This window comes from Anoplopoma fimbria, chromosome 11 (assembly GCF_027596085.1).
Source record: "Anoplopoma fimbria isolate UVic2021 breed Golden Eagle Sablefish chromosome 11, Afim_UVic_2022, whole genome shotgun sequence".
Lineage (NCBI taxonomy): Eukaryota > Metazoa > Chordata > Actinopteri > Perciformes > Anoplopomatidae > Anoplopoma > Anoplopoma fimbria.
This window is the reverse complement of record NC_072459.1, coordinates 3,638,699-3,652,694: the sequence shown is the minus strand read 5'-3', so window position 1 is coordinate 3,652,694 and position 13,996 is coordinate 3,638,699. Positions and strand designations below refer to the sequence as shown.

Sequence of the window (13,996 nt, the reverse complement as noted above, 5' to 3'; positions counted from 1 at the left end):
CCGCGCGCCCGAATCGCTTATAGTATCCATTGCGAGAAACGCGCCCGACGGAGCCGCACTGCACGGGACCGAGCGTCGTTTTAACGGGTTTTTAAAAGCACTTTTACCGTGTTTTTTATTTTTAATAATATAAATATACATCTCTGTTACATAGCCATGCCGACCAGGACCTCTCCGTCCCTGCCAGAGGATGTCATGAGGAGGTGCGTTAGCCTCGGATGCTAATGATGGATGTTAGCATTGCTGCTGCTGCCGTCGCATGTTGATGACGTCACGGCCGCAAAGATGCCACAACAAACAGCGTGCAGGGGAGAGAACAACAAGAGTGTTAGCAGCTTAGCGTTAGCATTAGCTTGTTGTCACTTGACAGGCAGGATGCTGCACAGTTATACCATCACCCCCCCCCCCCATTATGCACCCCCACCCCAACGTACTGTTAGCATGTTAGCATGTTAGCCTGTCAATGGATGGAGCAGCGTGGGGGAGATTTGGCGCCACTCAGGAAGTTTTGATGTGTCAACACTGTGTGTGTGTGTGTGTGTGTGTGTGTGTGTGTGTGTGTGTTACATTAACCTGGTTTTGTTTTGATATTCACAGGCTGCAGGTGCTGGAGGAGGATGGCTTTTCAGACGAGGTGGGTTCTGTTGTTCTGTGTTAATCACACTCAGCTGCTCCATTTGTGGTTCTAAAGACCTTTTTTGAGCAGGATTTGTAGTTTCAGTTTTAAGTCTTGTTGACTTAATTGGGAGAAATATTGACTTGTTCATTATACAGTAGCAGTCAAAAGTTTGGACACACCTTCTCATTCAACTACTTTGAAGAATGTAAAATATAAAACATATTCTGGTTTGTTGAGCATTTGTTTGTTTACCACATAATTCCATATGTGTTCCTTCATAGTTTGAAACCATTGAAGGTGTGTATAGAAGAAGACATACATTAATATATATATATATATATATATATACATACATTTATTTATATACATACAACACACACACACAGTACCAGTCAAAAGTTTGGACACACCTTCTCATTCAACTACTTTGAAGAATCTAAACTATGAAACATATTCTGGTTTGTTGAGCATTTGTTTGTTTACCACATAATTCCATATGTGTTCCTTCAATTTGGATGTAATCTACAATGTAGAAAAAAATATAAAATAAATAAAAACCATTGAATGAGAAGGTGTGTCCAAACTTTTGACTGGTACTGTATGAATTTGAAAGACAAGCAAAGAAATTAACTTTTCACATGACGGCATCAAGATACAAATCAAAGGACTGCTCCATGCATGTCATGAAATTAAAATGGATTTAATATTTCTAACAGAATCACTGCCAATTGACATGGATACATCATCAGTTCAACTCTTGATGGTGTCATAATAATAATCAATCCTTTATTAGTCCCACAGTGGGGAAATTTACAATTATCTGCATTTAACCCATCCCGGAGGAGCAGTGGGCTGCTAGGAAGCTCCCGGGGAGCAACTTTGGGTTAGGTGTCTCACTCAAGGACACCTCGGCATGTTGACTGTAGAGGCCGGGGTTCGAACCACCAACCTTGTGGTTGCAGGACGAGCGCTCTACCTCGTGTGGAGTAAAAAGCATATGTTGACATGTGTTTTGAAATGTAAATCAAAATATGCAGTCCTGAGCATTTATTAGGGGTATAATTATCAATTAGCCTCTAAGGTTGTGTTACAAGATGCGTTTAAGGACAATATATCTGTCAACACTCAATTTAAGCCATGTTATATGGTGGTAGTTTAACTTTCCTGCAGAGGTAAACTGTCTTTTTGAAATGTTCAGTGTTTTTAAAGTTTTTCCTTAAAATGCCGTTCCAGGATCATGTGAAAGAGAAGCTCAAGTTGGTGCAGGACTTTCTGCATGTCGACGCTCAGGACCAGCTGACCAGTCTGAAGGAAAAAATGAATAATTCAGAGATCTCTAAGGTTTGTGACTCTTATAAGATCTGAATCATGAAATGTCACCACTCATTATTTCACTTGTGACGTATGCCATGTGCTTTCCTCAGGAGGTGTACATCTCTAAAGTAAAGGCCTTGCTGGGAAAAGAGCTTCGTCCGGAAAATTGCTCGCATGTTGACAGCGCGGAGCAGAATGGAAAGGCGAACGGCTTCACAAATGGTGCTCACAAAGATGAGAGCACTGAAGATGTAACCATGGACGCACAGGAGGAGGAAGAGGAGGCTGTCAAGTCGCCAACTGCTTCCAAAGGGAAGGGTGGACGCAAGAGCAAAACAAATTCTGACACTAAAAGTACGTTTTAGAGTTCGTCTCTATTTGTCGTGCAAAAGATGCATTCCCAGATGGAAATAATCCACATATTAAATAATTTAAAACGGTGGTATAGGTTGAACTAAATGTTGTTTTTCTTCATTGCAGAGTCTCCAGCCAGTACCAGGGTTACAAGAAACGCTGGAAAACAGCCAACCATCATGTCAATGTTCTCTAAAGTGTGCGTAAATTAATTTACTCTTTTAATTCATGTTTGTATAGTCTATATTCAGTAAGTTAAAAAAAAATACATTACAAAAGTCTTTATTCTGTTTTTTAACACTTTTGTCTTGCAGTCAAAAGCGAAAGTCTGAAGACTTGAATGTAGAAGCTACAAATGGACAGGATGAAGCGAAGAAAGAGGAAGATGATGTTGAGGAGGTGAAGCATTTTTATGTGCCAGTGATGTTTAAACATTAAAATCTGATGTAAATATCTTGTATGTAACACTGCCCATACTTTTCTTTTTTAATCTGTTGTAGACTCGGGAGGAGAAGCGTCTTAAAGTGGAATCCGATGAAAGGTAAGTCTTTTCTCCCTCTCGGCATTAATGACAGTGATGAAGCTCACACAACTGAACATACTAATCCTTTTCTTTTATGCAGTGCTGCTCCAGAAAAATCCGAGAGTGAGATTACTAAACCGGTTTCTGCTGCAAAGGTAATGACTTCTTTTGTTGAGCTCAGTGTCGTAGCTGTAAACAAGGTATCTGCAGGTCCCTTAAAGCCTCTGAACACCTACACAGGTGATTTCACTTAATCTGGTTAATTAGTCCTCTGAGCAGGTCGAAGGTGGGCCGGAGCTTTGATGAGAAGCCGTCTGAATAAACCAGATTAACTGAAAACACCTGTGTGGGTGTTAAATTACATTAATAAATACTAGGCTTTGAAACTCATTACAGAAATCCTAAATATGGATTCTTCAAGTCTTAATTTCACCAACAATAAAAACAAACTCCATGCATCTTTTTTTTGTCATGTGTCAACTTGTCCTACATCAGAGTTAACATAAAACACTGTCTACCACTAAACTCAATACCTTATACTTATTCTACATTAACCCTGTTCACTTAATACTTGTCATATACCTGTAGAGGGCAATATATTACACCAGAAGTACTTGCCTTGATGTTTACCTGTTATGCTTAATTGAATAATATGAAAATAGTATATGTATACAAATGTCTTAAATTGTATTATTTGTCCTAAAAAGGTATTAAACACATTCAATTTATTTCTGACACCTGGAGACTCCATGTGTAAAGGGGTTTTGTTCAGCCTAAATTATTTTAACTGATATAACCTGTGTCATCATTTTATTTTATATATTTTTTATTTTTTTTTCAGACACCACCCCCCAAATGTACAGACTGCAGACAATACTTGGATGACTCTGATCTCAAGTTCTTTCAAGGGGATCCTGATACTGCGGTGATCATTTTATTATTCAAGTCATCACTTGATTTTCTGTGTTCCTTGTAAAACCTCAATATATTTTGAATGGACTACATTTTGCATGCAGTTAATTGTTTTTAAGTATGTATGTATACATGTTATTGCATTTTGTTTTAACATGGAAGTTTTTCCTTAAACAATTTTCTCTTCAGCTGGATGAACCAGAGATGTTGACAGACGAGCGTCTCTCCCTGTTTGACTCCAATGAGGATGGATTTGAGAGCTACGAGGATCTGCCACAGCACAAGATCACAAACTTCAGGTAAGTTGTTAGGCTGAGAATAACACGCTTTAGGTGACACTTGGCTTGTTTTACTGATTTCATAGTGCTGCAAGCTTGTTGTATTGCAGCACCTGAATGATTTATGGTCTTGTGTCTTGCAGCGTGTATGACAAGCGTGGCCACCTTTGTCCGTTTGACTCTGGACTGATTGAGAAGAACGTGGAGCTTTACTTCAGCTGTGTTGTCAAACCCATCTATGACGACAACCCCTGCTTGGATGGTATGAAAGCCCACATTTCGGAAATGGAAACTGTATCTTGTAAATATTCAATGCTGATGTTAAAGTGTGTTTTTTTTAAATTATTTTTTCCCCTTTCCCCAGGTGGTGTTCCTGCCAAGAAGCTTGGACCCATCAATGCCTGGTGGATCACTGGTTTTGATGGCGGGGAAAAGGCTTTAATTGGTTTCACTACAGGTAGCAAAGATTTCTGCTCCAAATGTTCATATATATTTTTTCTCTGTATGATGTTCTAATGGTAATCTTTCTTCATTATGCAGCTTTTGCTGATTACATCCTGATGCAGTCCAGTGAGGAGTACGCACCCATTTTTGCTGTGATGCAGGAGAAGATCTACATGAGCAAGATTGTGGTAGAGTTCCTCCAGAAGAATCCTGATGCTTCTTATGAGGACCTTCTCAACAAGATCGAGGTGAAGACTTGTAGTTCATCACAACAGTCATGCAAAGTTTATGTATTTAACGGTACGATCTTAATTGAGACATCGATTGTGCTTAACGTTTCCTTTTTTCCAGAAGTTTTAAATCGCATTGATTCCAGAAACGAGAAACTAAATAATATATATATATATATATATATATATATATATATATATATAGATAATATAATCAGACGTCTGTGGAGACGAGTGGTCAGATTTGCCACCTTGCCTTTAATACAATACTCTGAAAATATGTTTGCCTGTGTAACTGCATTAACTTTTAAGAATGCATAAATTGAAGATTTTCATATTTATCCACATGAAATGCTACGAGGAATCCTGCGATCAGAGGTTTTTTATATAATTAGACCAGTCTCTCTCTCACACACACACACACACACACACACACACACACACACACACACACACACACACGTGACATTTTGTGAGGAAGGCAATCTACTATAGCTTCTTAAAACCAGGACACCAACCAGCTTCTGTCTCTTCTGCCCTCAGACGACCGTCCCTCCAGCGGGGCTAAACTTCAACTGCTTCACGGAGGACACGCTGCTGCGCCACGCCCAGTTTGTGGTGGAGCAGGTGGAGAGCTACGATGAGGCTGGCGACTCTGATGAGCAGCCCATCATCGTTACTCCCTGCATGAGAGACCTGATCAAGCTTGCTGGTGTCACTCTGGGCAAGAGGTACAGCTGAAAGATGATTAGGATTTGGTTCCACAGTTTGTTATTGTGCCAAGAAAGCTTTCCAAAGCTACTTCGGGTCAAAATGAAAAATAACTTTTTTAACTTGAATGAAAACTCCCGTTGTCACCCTCAACCTGTTTTTCTGGGAGAAGCCCTTTGCAACACTTGCACAGCTTAAAGTTATCCACTTTATTTTGTTGCTTGTATTCCTGTATCCTGCTCCTTGTTATCCCTAATGTCTAACATTCCTTTGACATTTCCTAACGCAGCATGCTGCTGTACTGGTAGGTAGGCCTCCTGAATGCATCCTTAGCTTGTACGGTGGTGTGTTAATGTGAAAGAAGCTAAATGGACCGAAAGAGTATTATACCAGAGTTCACGCTAGAATCTATTTGTTTATTTAATTTTGGTGATTCTACAAATTGATTAGAGAAAATGTGTCTGGAAGGCTGAAAAACTTTTAGTTTAAAGTTATTCTGCTGTATGGATATGTAACAAACAAAAAACTGACTCAGCCCACTAAGAAACTGAAACCATGAATTTCTGATATGCACAAATATGCAAAATTGCCTTCCCGCTCTGCATTGCAGTCTTCAAACTTTGTCTGTAATTGTGACATCAAAGCTTGGAGGAAAACATGAGTAACTGGCTGAAGTGGCCCTAAAAGGTAATTGTTAGATGAGGGAATTAGATTTTCAGTTAAGGTAATCTTACTGCAGAAGTTTTTTTTCCTCAAAGAAAAATCTGGCAAAGCCTTTAACTTTAGCAGGTTTGCTCACTGCACTTAATCCATGCTAAGAAAAAAATTCACAGTTGAAAATTCAAATGTGGGATAGTTAAAACTCAGTAACTCATTATCTCATTTGAGGACCCTTAACTTTGGGTTTAATGTGTTGCACTGGAATCATCTTAGTAATACAAAGTTAAGATGTACCTAGAAACGCAACACATGTTTTTATCTGTCTAAGTTTTACTTTAAGAATCATCTTAAGAGAAGTCTTGCAGTAGATCTTATTTATTAAAACCTGTTGGTTCACCAAATGAGATGAAAACACTCTAAACCTTCAGTCGGAACACTGGTCTGCACAGAAAACACTAACCCACAAAGTGTTTGATAAGAACTTATTGTCCAGTTGCATCTAACGGGAACTCTGCATTGAACATCTTTACAGTCTGTTTGGTTCTGTTTGCCTGTTTCTTATGTTGCATGGCCTGATGCTGTGGTGTGTTGACAACCAGGGGCTTCATGATGCCATCGCTCCACATATCAGGTGTTTGTGTCGAGCCAAGTGGACCCGTTTCCTCTAAACACAGGTTTCATTCTGTTGTCTACAGGAGAGCTGCCAGAAGACAGGCCATTCGTCACCCAACAAAGATCGAGAAGGACAAGGGGCCGACTAAAGCGACCACGACCGAGCTGGTGTACCAGATCTTTGATACCTTCTTCTCTGATCAGATAGAGCAGAACGACAAAGAGAGTGGCGGGGCCAAAAGACAGCGCTGTGGTGTCTGTGAGGTGAGTGTAACAAGTGTTTTTAACAGTTTTTTATAACTAGTGTTTGTGTATTTAATTTGTGTAGAAATGTTCCGCATTTCCGATACTGGTGTCGGAACTCTAGATTTGTCTTCTATGATGCATAACAGTTGAAATCCATTCATTTGTTTCGTTTGTCTTCAGGTTTGCCAATCTCCTGATTGTGGCAAGTGTCCAGCTTGCAAGGACATGATCAAATTTGGGGGAAGTGGCAAAAGCAAGCAGGCTTGTAAGCAGAGAAGGTAAGTGTCTTCTGATCAGTTTATATCCTATAAATGATGCAAATCTGCATCTTTCTAAATGTTTGCAAACTTTCTTGACCAGTTTCTCACTTTTGTTGGTTGATGCCTAATTAACAGCTGAACTTTGCAAAAACCTTGAAAGAATTATGCTTGCCTGTGCTTTTACAAGGACCTTTTTATCCAAAAGAACTTAATTCCTCTTTTGCTAACATGAATCCTTCTGTTTAGGTGCCCAAACCTCGCAGTAAAGGAGGCTGAGGATGATGAGATAGTTGAGGAAGATGTTCCAGTGGAGAAGCCAAAGAAGGTTTCTCAAACTAAGAGGAAGAAGCAGAACCAGTGTAAACTGTCTTGGATCGGGGAGCCTGTTCAGGTGTTTGTCTGCCCCGCCACGTGGTTGTTAAAGTTTTTCTGTCATGTATGAGGATCCAGCAGTGTATAAATGAATTTGTCTCCTTCAGACTGAGGGGAAGAAGCAGTACTACGAGAAGGTCCGTGTGAATGACGAGGTGTTGGAGGTGGGCGACTGTGTCTCCGTTTCATCAGAGGATCCATCATTGCCTCTGTATCTGGCCAGGTAGGACATATTTTAGACTCTTAGGAAAACATGTCACTGCGTCTTGTATGAATCTAACAACGTATTCATGCTCAGGATCTCTTCACTGTGGGAGGACAACAATGGGAAGATGTTTCACGCCCACTGGTTCCATCGTGGGACTCAAACGGTGCTGGGAGAATCCTCTGACCCACTGGAGCTCGTCATGGTGGATGAGTGTGAAGACATGCAGCTCAATTATGTGCAGGGCAAAGTCAACGTCATGTACAAGGCCCCGTCTGACAACTGGTGTATGGAGGTAGGTTAACCTGAAAGCAGGCTGATTTTACATTTAGTTAAACAGTTTTCTTGATCTCTAATGGTTACGTTTGTGTTTTAGGGTGGCATGGATTTGGAAATCAAGGTGATTGAGGATGACGGGAAGAGTTTCTTCTATCAGTTCTGGTACGACACAGATTACGCCCGCTTTGAGACGCCTCCCAAGACCGCTCCATCAGAAGACTGCAAGTACACGTAAGCACCATTCACACATGGATTTGTACTGTACGTGTGACGGTGGTTTTTTTCTTTTTTCCTTTTCCTTGTTATGGATGTGTTCCCTTTTGCTTTCAGATTCTGTTGCAGCTGCGTTAGGACTAAAGAAAGAGAGGAACAGGAAAAGCCTCGTGCGTCTGATCCCCTGACGGACAAAGACCATGACTCCAAGGCTCTGTATGCTCTGGCCTGCTACCAGGGGGAGCAGTTCAAAGTGGGAGATGGTGTCTACCTGCCTCCTGACACTTTTAATTTCAGGTGAGTGAGGTGATTCAAAAATGTTTAATTTACTCGAAAATGTACCCGAGACTCACTGCCTCTGTTCCTGTCCATCAGTGTGAAGCCAGCGAGTCCAGTGAAGCGCTCTCACAGGAAAGAGGACGTGGATGAGGACTTGTATCCAGAATACTACAGGAAGTCCTCAGACTACATCAAGGGCTCAAACCTGGACGCTCCTGAGCCGTTCCGCATCGGTCGCATCAAGGAGATCTTCTGTCACAGACGCAGCAACGGGAAAGCCGACAACTCAGAGGTCAAACTGAGACTCTACAAGTTCTACAGGTGAAATAGATCACAACTCGGGTTTTGGTTTTTAACTCATGATTGTTCATGATTAACCAGGTTTTGTCTCCTCTCCCAGGCCTGAGAACACTCACAAAGGGGTCAAAGCCAGTTACCACACGGACATCAATCAGCTGTACTGGAGCGATGAAGAGGTGACAGTCAGCATGACTGAGGTGCTCGGCCGCTGCCATGTTGAATATGCAGAAGACCTGAATGAATCAGTCCAGGACTATTCCAGTGGTGGAACTGACCGCTTCTATTTCCTGGAGGTACAGTTGTTCTGTCATGATGTTTGGTGTTCTGTACCTGACCACCGATGACGTAGTTGAAAGCATCTTTTGATGTGTAACGTTGCACGCTAGGTTTCTCCACCAAAAACGTGTCGATATCTGGCCTCTAAATATTGGGCCACTTGCTATTCTATCTGGAAACTAAGTTTGTTAAGGTTGCATTCGCCATCTTTTGAGGTTCATGCTCTTGCGTAAAGACAAGCTACTGCAATCGGCCGTACTTCCGTTGCCAAACTGTGTGGACACTTAAGAATATCATAATTTTTTACAAGGTCAACAGTGCATGCGTTGTCTAGGTTAAACAAATGATCTTGCTGTTGATATAAAGAGTATGAAACATCATTGTGCAAAATTGTAAAGATTTTATTAAATTAGGAAACTTAATGCCCATACTTGAACATCTCTTGAATGCAGTTGGTGATCTTATACATATTCCTCTCTCAGGCTTATAATGCAAAATCAAAAAGCTTTGAGGATCCTCCAAACCATGCCCGCTCTGCTGTTCATAAAGGCAAAGGAAAGGGCAAAGGGAAAGGTGAAATACATGCATATATATTTATATTTTCCTTTACTGAAATTGGTTTATGCTCACTGAAATCCTAACCAGATGATCCCATAATTTTCTACAAGGTAAAGGCAAAGGAAAGGCTGCACAGGAACCGCAGGACTCTCAGAATGAAGCACAGAATGTTAAAGTGCCCAAATACCGCACGCTGGATGTGTTTTCTGGCTGCGGCGGACTCTCTGAAGGCTTCCACCAGGCTGGTAAATACTTGTAATGTGCCACTGATGAAATATGTTGCACATGCACAGAAGTATGTGCAGCTGCAGTTTTTTATTTTTCAATGCGATGCTGAAAACGTGACTGCTGGTTTCCTTTAGGTATGACTGAGACTCTGTGGGCCATAGAGATGTGGGAGCCTGCAGCACAGGCCTTCAGGCTCAACAACCCCGGCACCACGGTGTTCACGGAGGACTGCAACGTCCTGCTCAAGCTGGTCATGTCTGGAGAGAAGACCAACTCTCTCGGCCAGAAGCTGCCTCAGAAGGGGGATGTGGAGATGCTGTGTGGAGGACCTCCCTGCCAAGGGTTCAGTGGGATGAACCGCTTCAACTCTCGCACATACTCCAAATTCAAGAACTCTCTCGTGGTGTCTTATCTCAGGTCGGTGTCGGTCATCTTGACCCTTGGAGATTTATTGTAAATCTGATATTGCAGGTTTCCTTCAGTATAACTACACAAGTGCACATTTAAAATAAGTTTTCCTCTCTTGCAGTTACTGTGACTACTACAGACCAAAGTTCTTCCTGCTGGAGAACGTGAGGAACTTTGTTTCATTTAAAAGCTCGATGGTCCTGAAGCTGACTCTACGCTGTCTTGTACGAATGGGCTACCAGTGTACTTTTGGCGTCCTTCAGGTAGGTCTGACTCAGGGTTATTATCCTGACCTAAGACGAAAATAAGCAGCGACTGATATATAAAGTAAATAAAAACATTGTTTAAGAAAAACTAGACTATAACAAAACTGCCATTTTTAAAAAAAAAAAAAAATTGCTATATCGCTATCATAAAAAAGAGACTGCAAGAATTTCCGTCCACTCCTGTGCCATTAAACCACATAAATTAAACAGCCTTGACATTCCATGAGATGGTGCTATGCTGCAATTAATCACTTTGTTTTTCACATGAAGTTTAGTCCTGTAGAATTAAATAACAAGAAAATTGTTAAAAAATTGTAGTTTGCTCTAATTGTCAAAACTAAAACATTATACAAAAAACTGCAGAACTTTACTTATTTTTTTAGATCACAGATTTGATACGTTACAACAGTGGTTCCCAACCTTTTTCTTCATGAAATGTATCTCAGAAAAGATGTGCTCTCCAGTTGGTGAAAATGTTTGGATCACATGAGTCTGAAACAAAGTTACGTAGCCCCCACTGGAATCAAATTCTACAAATGGCACAGTACTAAAGTTAGTGTAGCCTGATCTTTATCTTTATCGTCATGTGACACTGCACAAATACCGGATTCAAACAGAATGTAGCCGACTATTTTAAGTGACTTTTCTGGTCCACTAACATGCTCTGTGCTGACCTCTTCAGGCCGGTCAGTACGGTGTCGCCCAGACCCGCCGCAGGGCCATCATCCTGGCTGCTGCTCCCGGAGAGAAGCTGCCTCGTTATCCGGAGCCTCTGCATGTGTTCGCTCCCAGAGCTTGTTCTCTGAGCGTGGTGGTGGATGAAAAGAGACACGTCAGTAACGTCACACGGTAATGGAAACTTCCTTTTCTTTACCATTTAATCATCTGTAATCCTAGATCACATACTTGTACAGATCCTCAAACTGATTATAACAATGTATTTTACATGAGTGTGCACTAAACTGCATTGTCTATCTTGTACAGAGGTAATGGAGGAATCTACAGAACCATCACTGTCAGAGACACCATGTCTGACCTGCCAGAGATTCGTAATGGTGCAGCCGGTTTGGAGATTTCCTACAACGGAGAGCCTCAGTCCTGGTTCCAGAGGCAGATCAGAGGCACACAGTATCAGCCGATCCTCAGGGATCATATCTGCAAGGTGAGCTGTCTCACACTTGGACATGACTTTTTATTCTTTAAGGCCAACCAAGAAGTCGGCATCAAAATGGTTCCCTCCACAAACAGCCAAAGGGATTTTATTTTTTTTGTATTTGTCTTAGTAGTGATGTTAACATGAAGTAAATGTGTTAATGTTGGATTGTAACGTGATCACTTCTTCTCTAATTGATGATAAAAGCTTAGTTTCTAACTGAAGACCTTTTGTCTCCTCAGGACATGAGCGCTCTGGTTGAAGGTCGTATGCGTCACATCCCATTGGCTCCCGGCTCCGACTGGAGGGATCTGCCCAACCTCGAGGTTCGGCTGAAGGACGGCACCATGACCAAGAAACTGCGTTACTCACATTCCGATAAAAAGAACGGCCGCAGCAGCACCGGTGCTCTCAGAGGGGTTTGCACCTGTTCAGCAGGTACGTTGGTCTGGTTTTCTGCTTGAACAATGTTGGAGCTGACGTTCCTGTTTTTTGGGGCATCTCTGATTATGTTGGTGTCATTTTTAGGGGTTCCATGCGACACTGCAGACCGGCAGTTTAACACGCTGATCCCCTGGTGTCTGCCGCACACCGGGAACCGCCACAATCACTGGGCCGGACTCTACGGCAGGCTGGAGTGGGACGGATTCTTCAGCACAACAGTCACCAACCCTGAACCCATGGGCAAGCAGGTACGTCAACTTTATATTAATGAGTTTGAGGAAAACACAGATATTTTTTTTATTTTTTTATGCTGCGTTTTTCAGGGGTTGTATTTTCAACATCTCACCTCCAGATGCAAATTTGTCAGAAGCAGAATTATCTTTGACTGGGGCTCAATTAGTTATGAAGATCTACTCACATTTCAGAAGCTGCTTGAAATTGATAATGTTGAATCTAATGGGTTTCTAATGGGACAGAAATGAATTGATGCCTGTTAGGAATTTTTAGCCTTTTTGAATCTAAATCTGAGCGTTTGTATTTCAGGGTCGTGTTCTGCATCCCGAGCAGCACAGAGTGGTCAGTGTGAGGGAATGTGCACGCTCTCAGGGATTCCCCGACACCTACCGCTTCTTTGGAAACATCCTGGACAAACACAGACAGGTAAAACCCTGACTTTGTTTAAATCTTACCCAGAAAGCAGGCCGATGGGGATCGTCTTTCTTTGACTGTGCACTTCCCCTTATTTATAAGGAGCTTTATTTTCCCTCAGGACTTAGTGGAGACTAGAGGAAGTCTTCAATTTATATTTGTCTTTAAACGAATGCGAACGTTGATCCGTGTCTGTTATCATGTTCATGTTTCTGCAGTCTTCAAGTGGCCAAAATGATCAGTTATCTAAGATTTAAATGCTGTGTATTAATACTGAAAATGCAAGCAACTCTTAACATGGCTATTCTATAAGAATGTTAAATACCATTCGAACATTAAATAGTTGTATTCATATGTTTAGTATTTCTATTTATTTTTTAATGTATGTTTTTTTTTTTTTTTGTACTTTGCCTGTATTTTTATTTACTTTTTTTGTATTCACCAAACTTCAAGATAAGATTGTCTAATTGTTCTTCTTCCTGTTTGTGCAGGTTGGTAATGCGGTGCCTCCTCCGCTCTCCAGAGCCATCGGCCTGGAGCTGAAGAAGTGCGTCATGGAGAGAATTAAGGAAGAACAAGCATCAGGTGACTGATCTGACTAAACTCTACTCTCCTGATTGACATTAAACACTTGTGTGTATACTGAACTCTTCATTCCTTTCTCCCTCCTCCACAGAGACTGTCAAACAGGAGAAGATGGAGGCCTCTGATTAGTTCCTGGTTCCCTTCCAGAAAGAATCGGTTCCACAAATACTTGACGCCAACGTTTCTTTTAACAAGCTGGTTTTCAGCGTTGTCACTTGGTGACCACCATGGACATTCTGTGCCGTGCCATTAAATGTATTTGTTTTAACTGCTTTTAATCATCATGTGGAATAAATTGTATGTAGTTTTTATATGTGTAATATTTCAAATAAAGCTCTTATGAAATCGATTTATTTGTGAACTCCATGTATTGAGATTTAACACTAAGCGATGTTATTAAAGCCAATATTAAGGGTTAAATATTCATTTCAGCAAAATCTGCAGTGATTTATAACAAACTAGTGAATATTTGGTTTATTTGAGAAGTTTATTTATACACATGGTAAGAAAAACACCTGAATAAGCCAAAGTGTGATTATTTTATCTAGTCCATTGCCAAGGCAAGAAAGCAGCAAAGTGTTGACTTTGTATATTGTTTGTGTTTCTGAGAGATGTTTAG

General features: G+C 41.1%; 1 protein-coding gene across 1 annotated transcript; it reads left to right on the top strand.

Annotated features, from left to right (window-relative positions):
- The first annotated feature begins 16 nt into the window (after positions 1-16).
- On the top strand, positions 17-13,726 carry dnmt1 (DNA (cytosine-5-)-methyltransferase 1). Its single transcript, XM_054606924.1, has 34 exons — positions 17-203; positions 598-634; positions 1,853-1,960; positions 2,044-2,287; positions 2,414-2,486; positions 2,602-2,686; positions 2,788-2,828; positions 2,911-2,965; positions 3,652-3,735; positions 3,912-4,021; positions 4,144-4,262; positions 4,365-4,457; positions 4,541-4,692; positions 5,218-5,405; positions 6,741-6,921; positions 7,084-7,181; positions 7,410-7,554; positions 7,643-7,758; positions 7,834-8,035; positions 8,117-8,250; positions 8,350-8,529; positions 8,608-8,832; positions 8,912-9,104; positions 9,570-9,660; positions 9,756-9,890; positions 10,008-10,290; positions 10,403-10,544; positions 11,230-11,396; positions 11,532-11,709; positions 11,943-12,138; positions 12,229-12,392; positions 12,688-12,804; positions 13,284-13,377; positions 13,469-13,726. The coding sequence occupies exons 1-34, from the start codon at positions 157-159 to the stop codon at positions 13,504-13,506; spliced, it is 4,515 nt and encodes a 1,504-aa protein (XP_054462899.1). The 5' UTR covers positions 17-156; the 3' UTR covers positions 13,507-13,726.
- Positions 13,727-13,996: the final 270 nt, after the last annotated feature.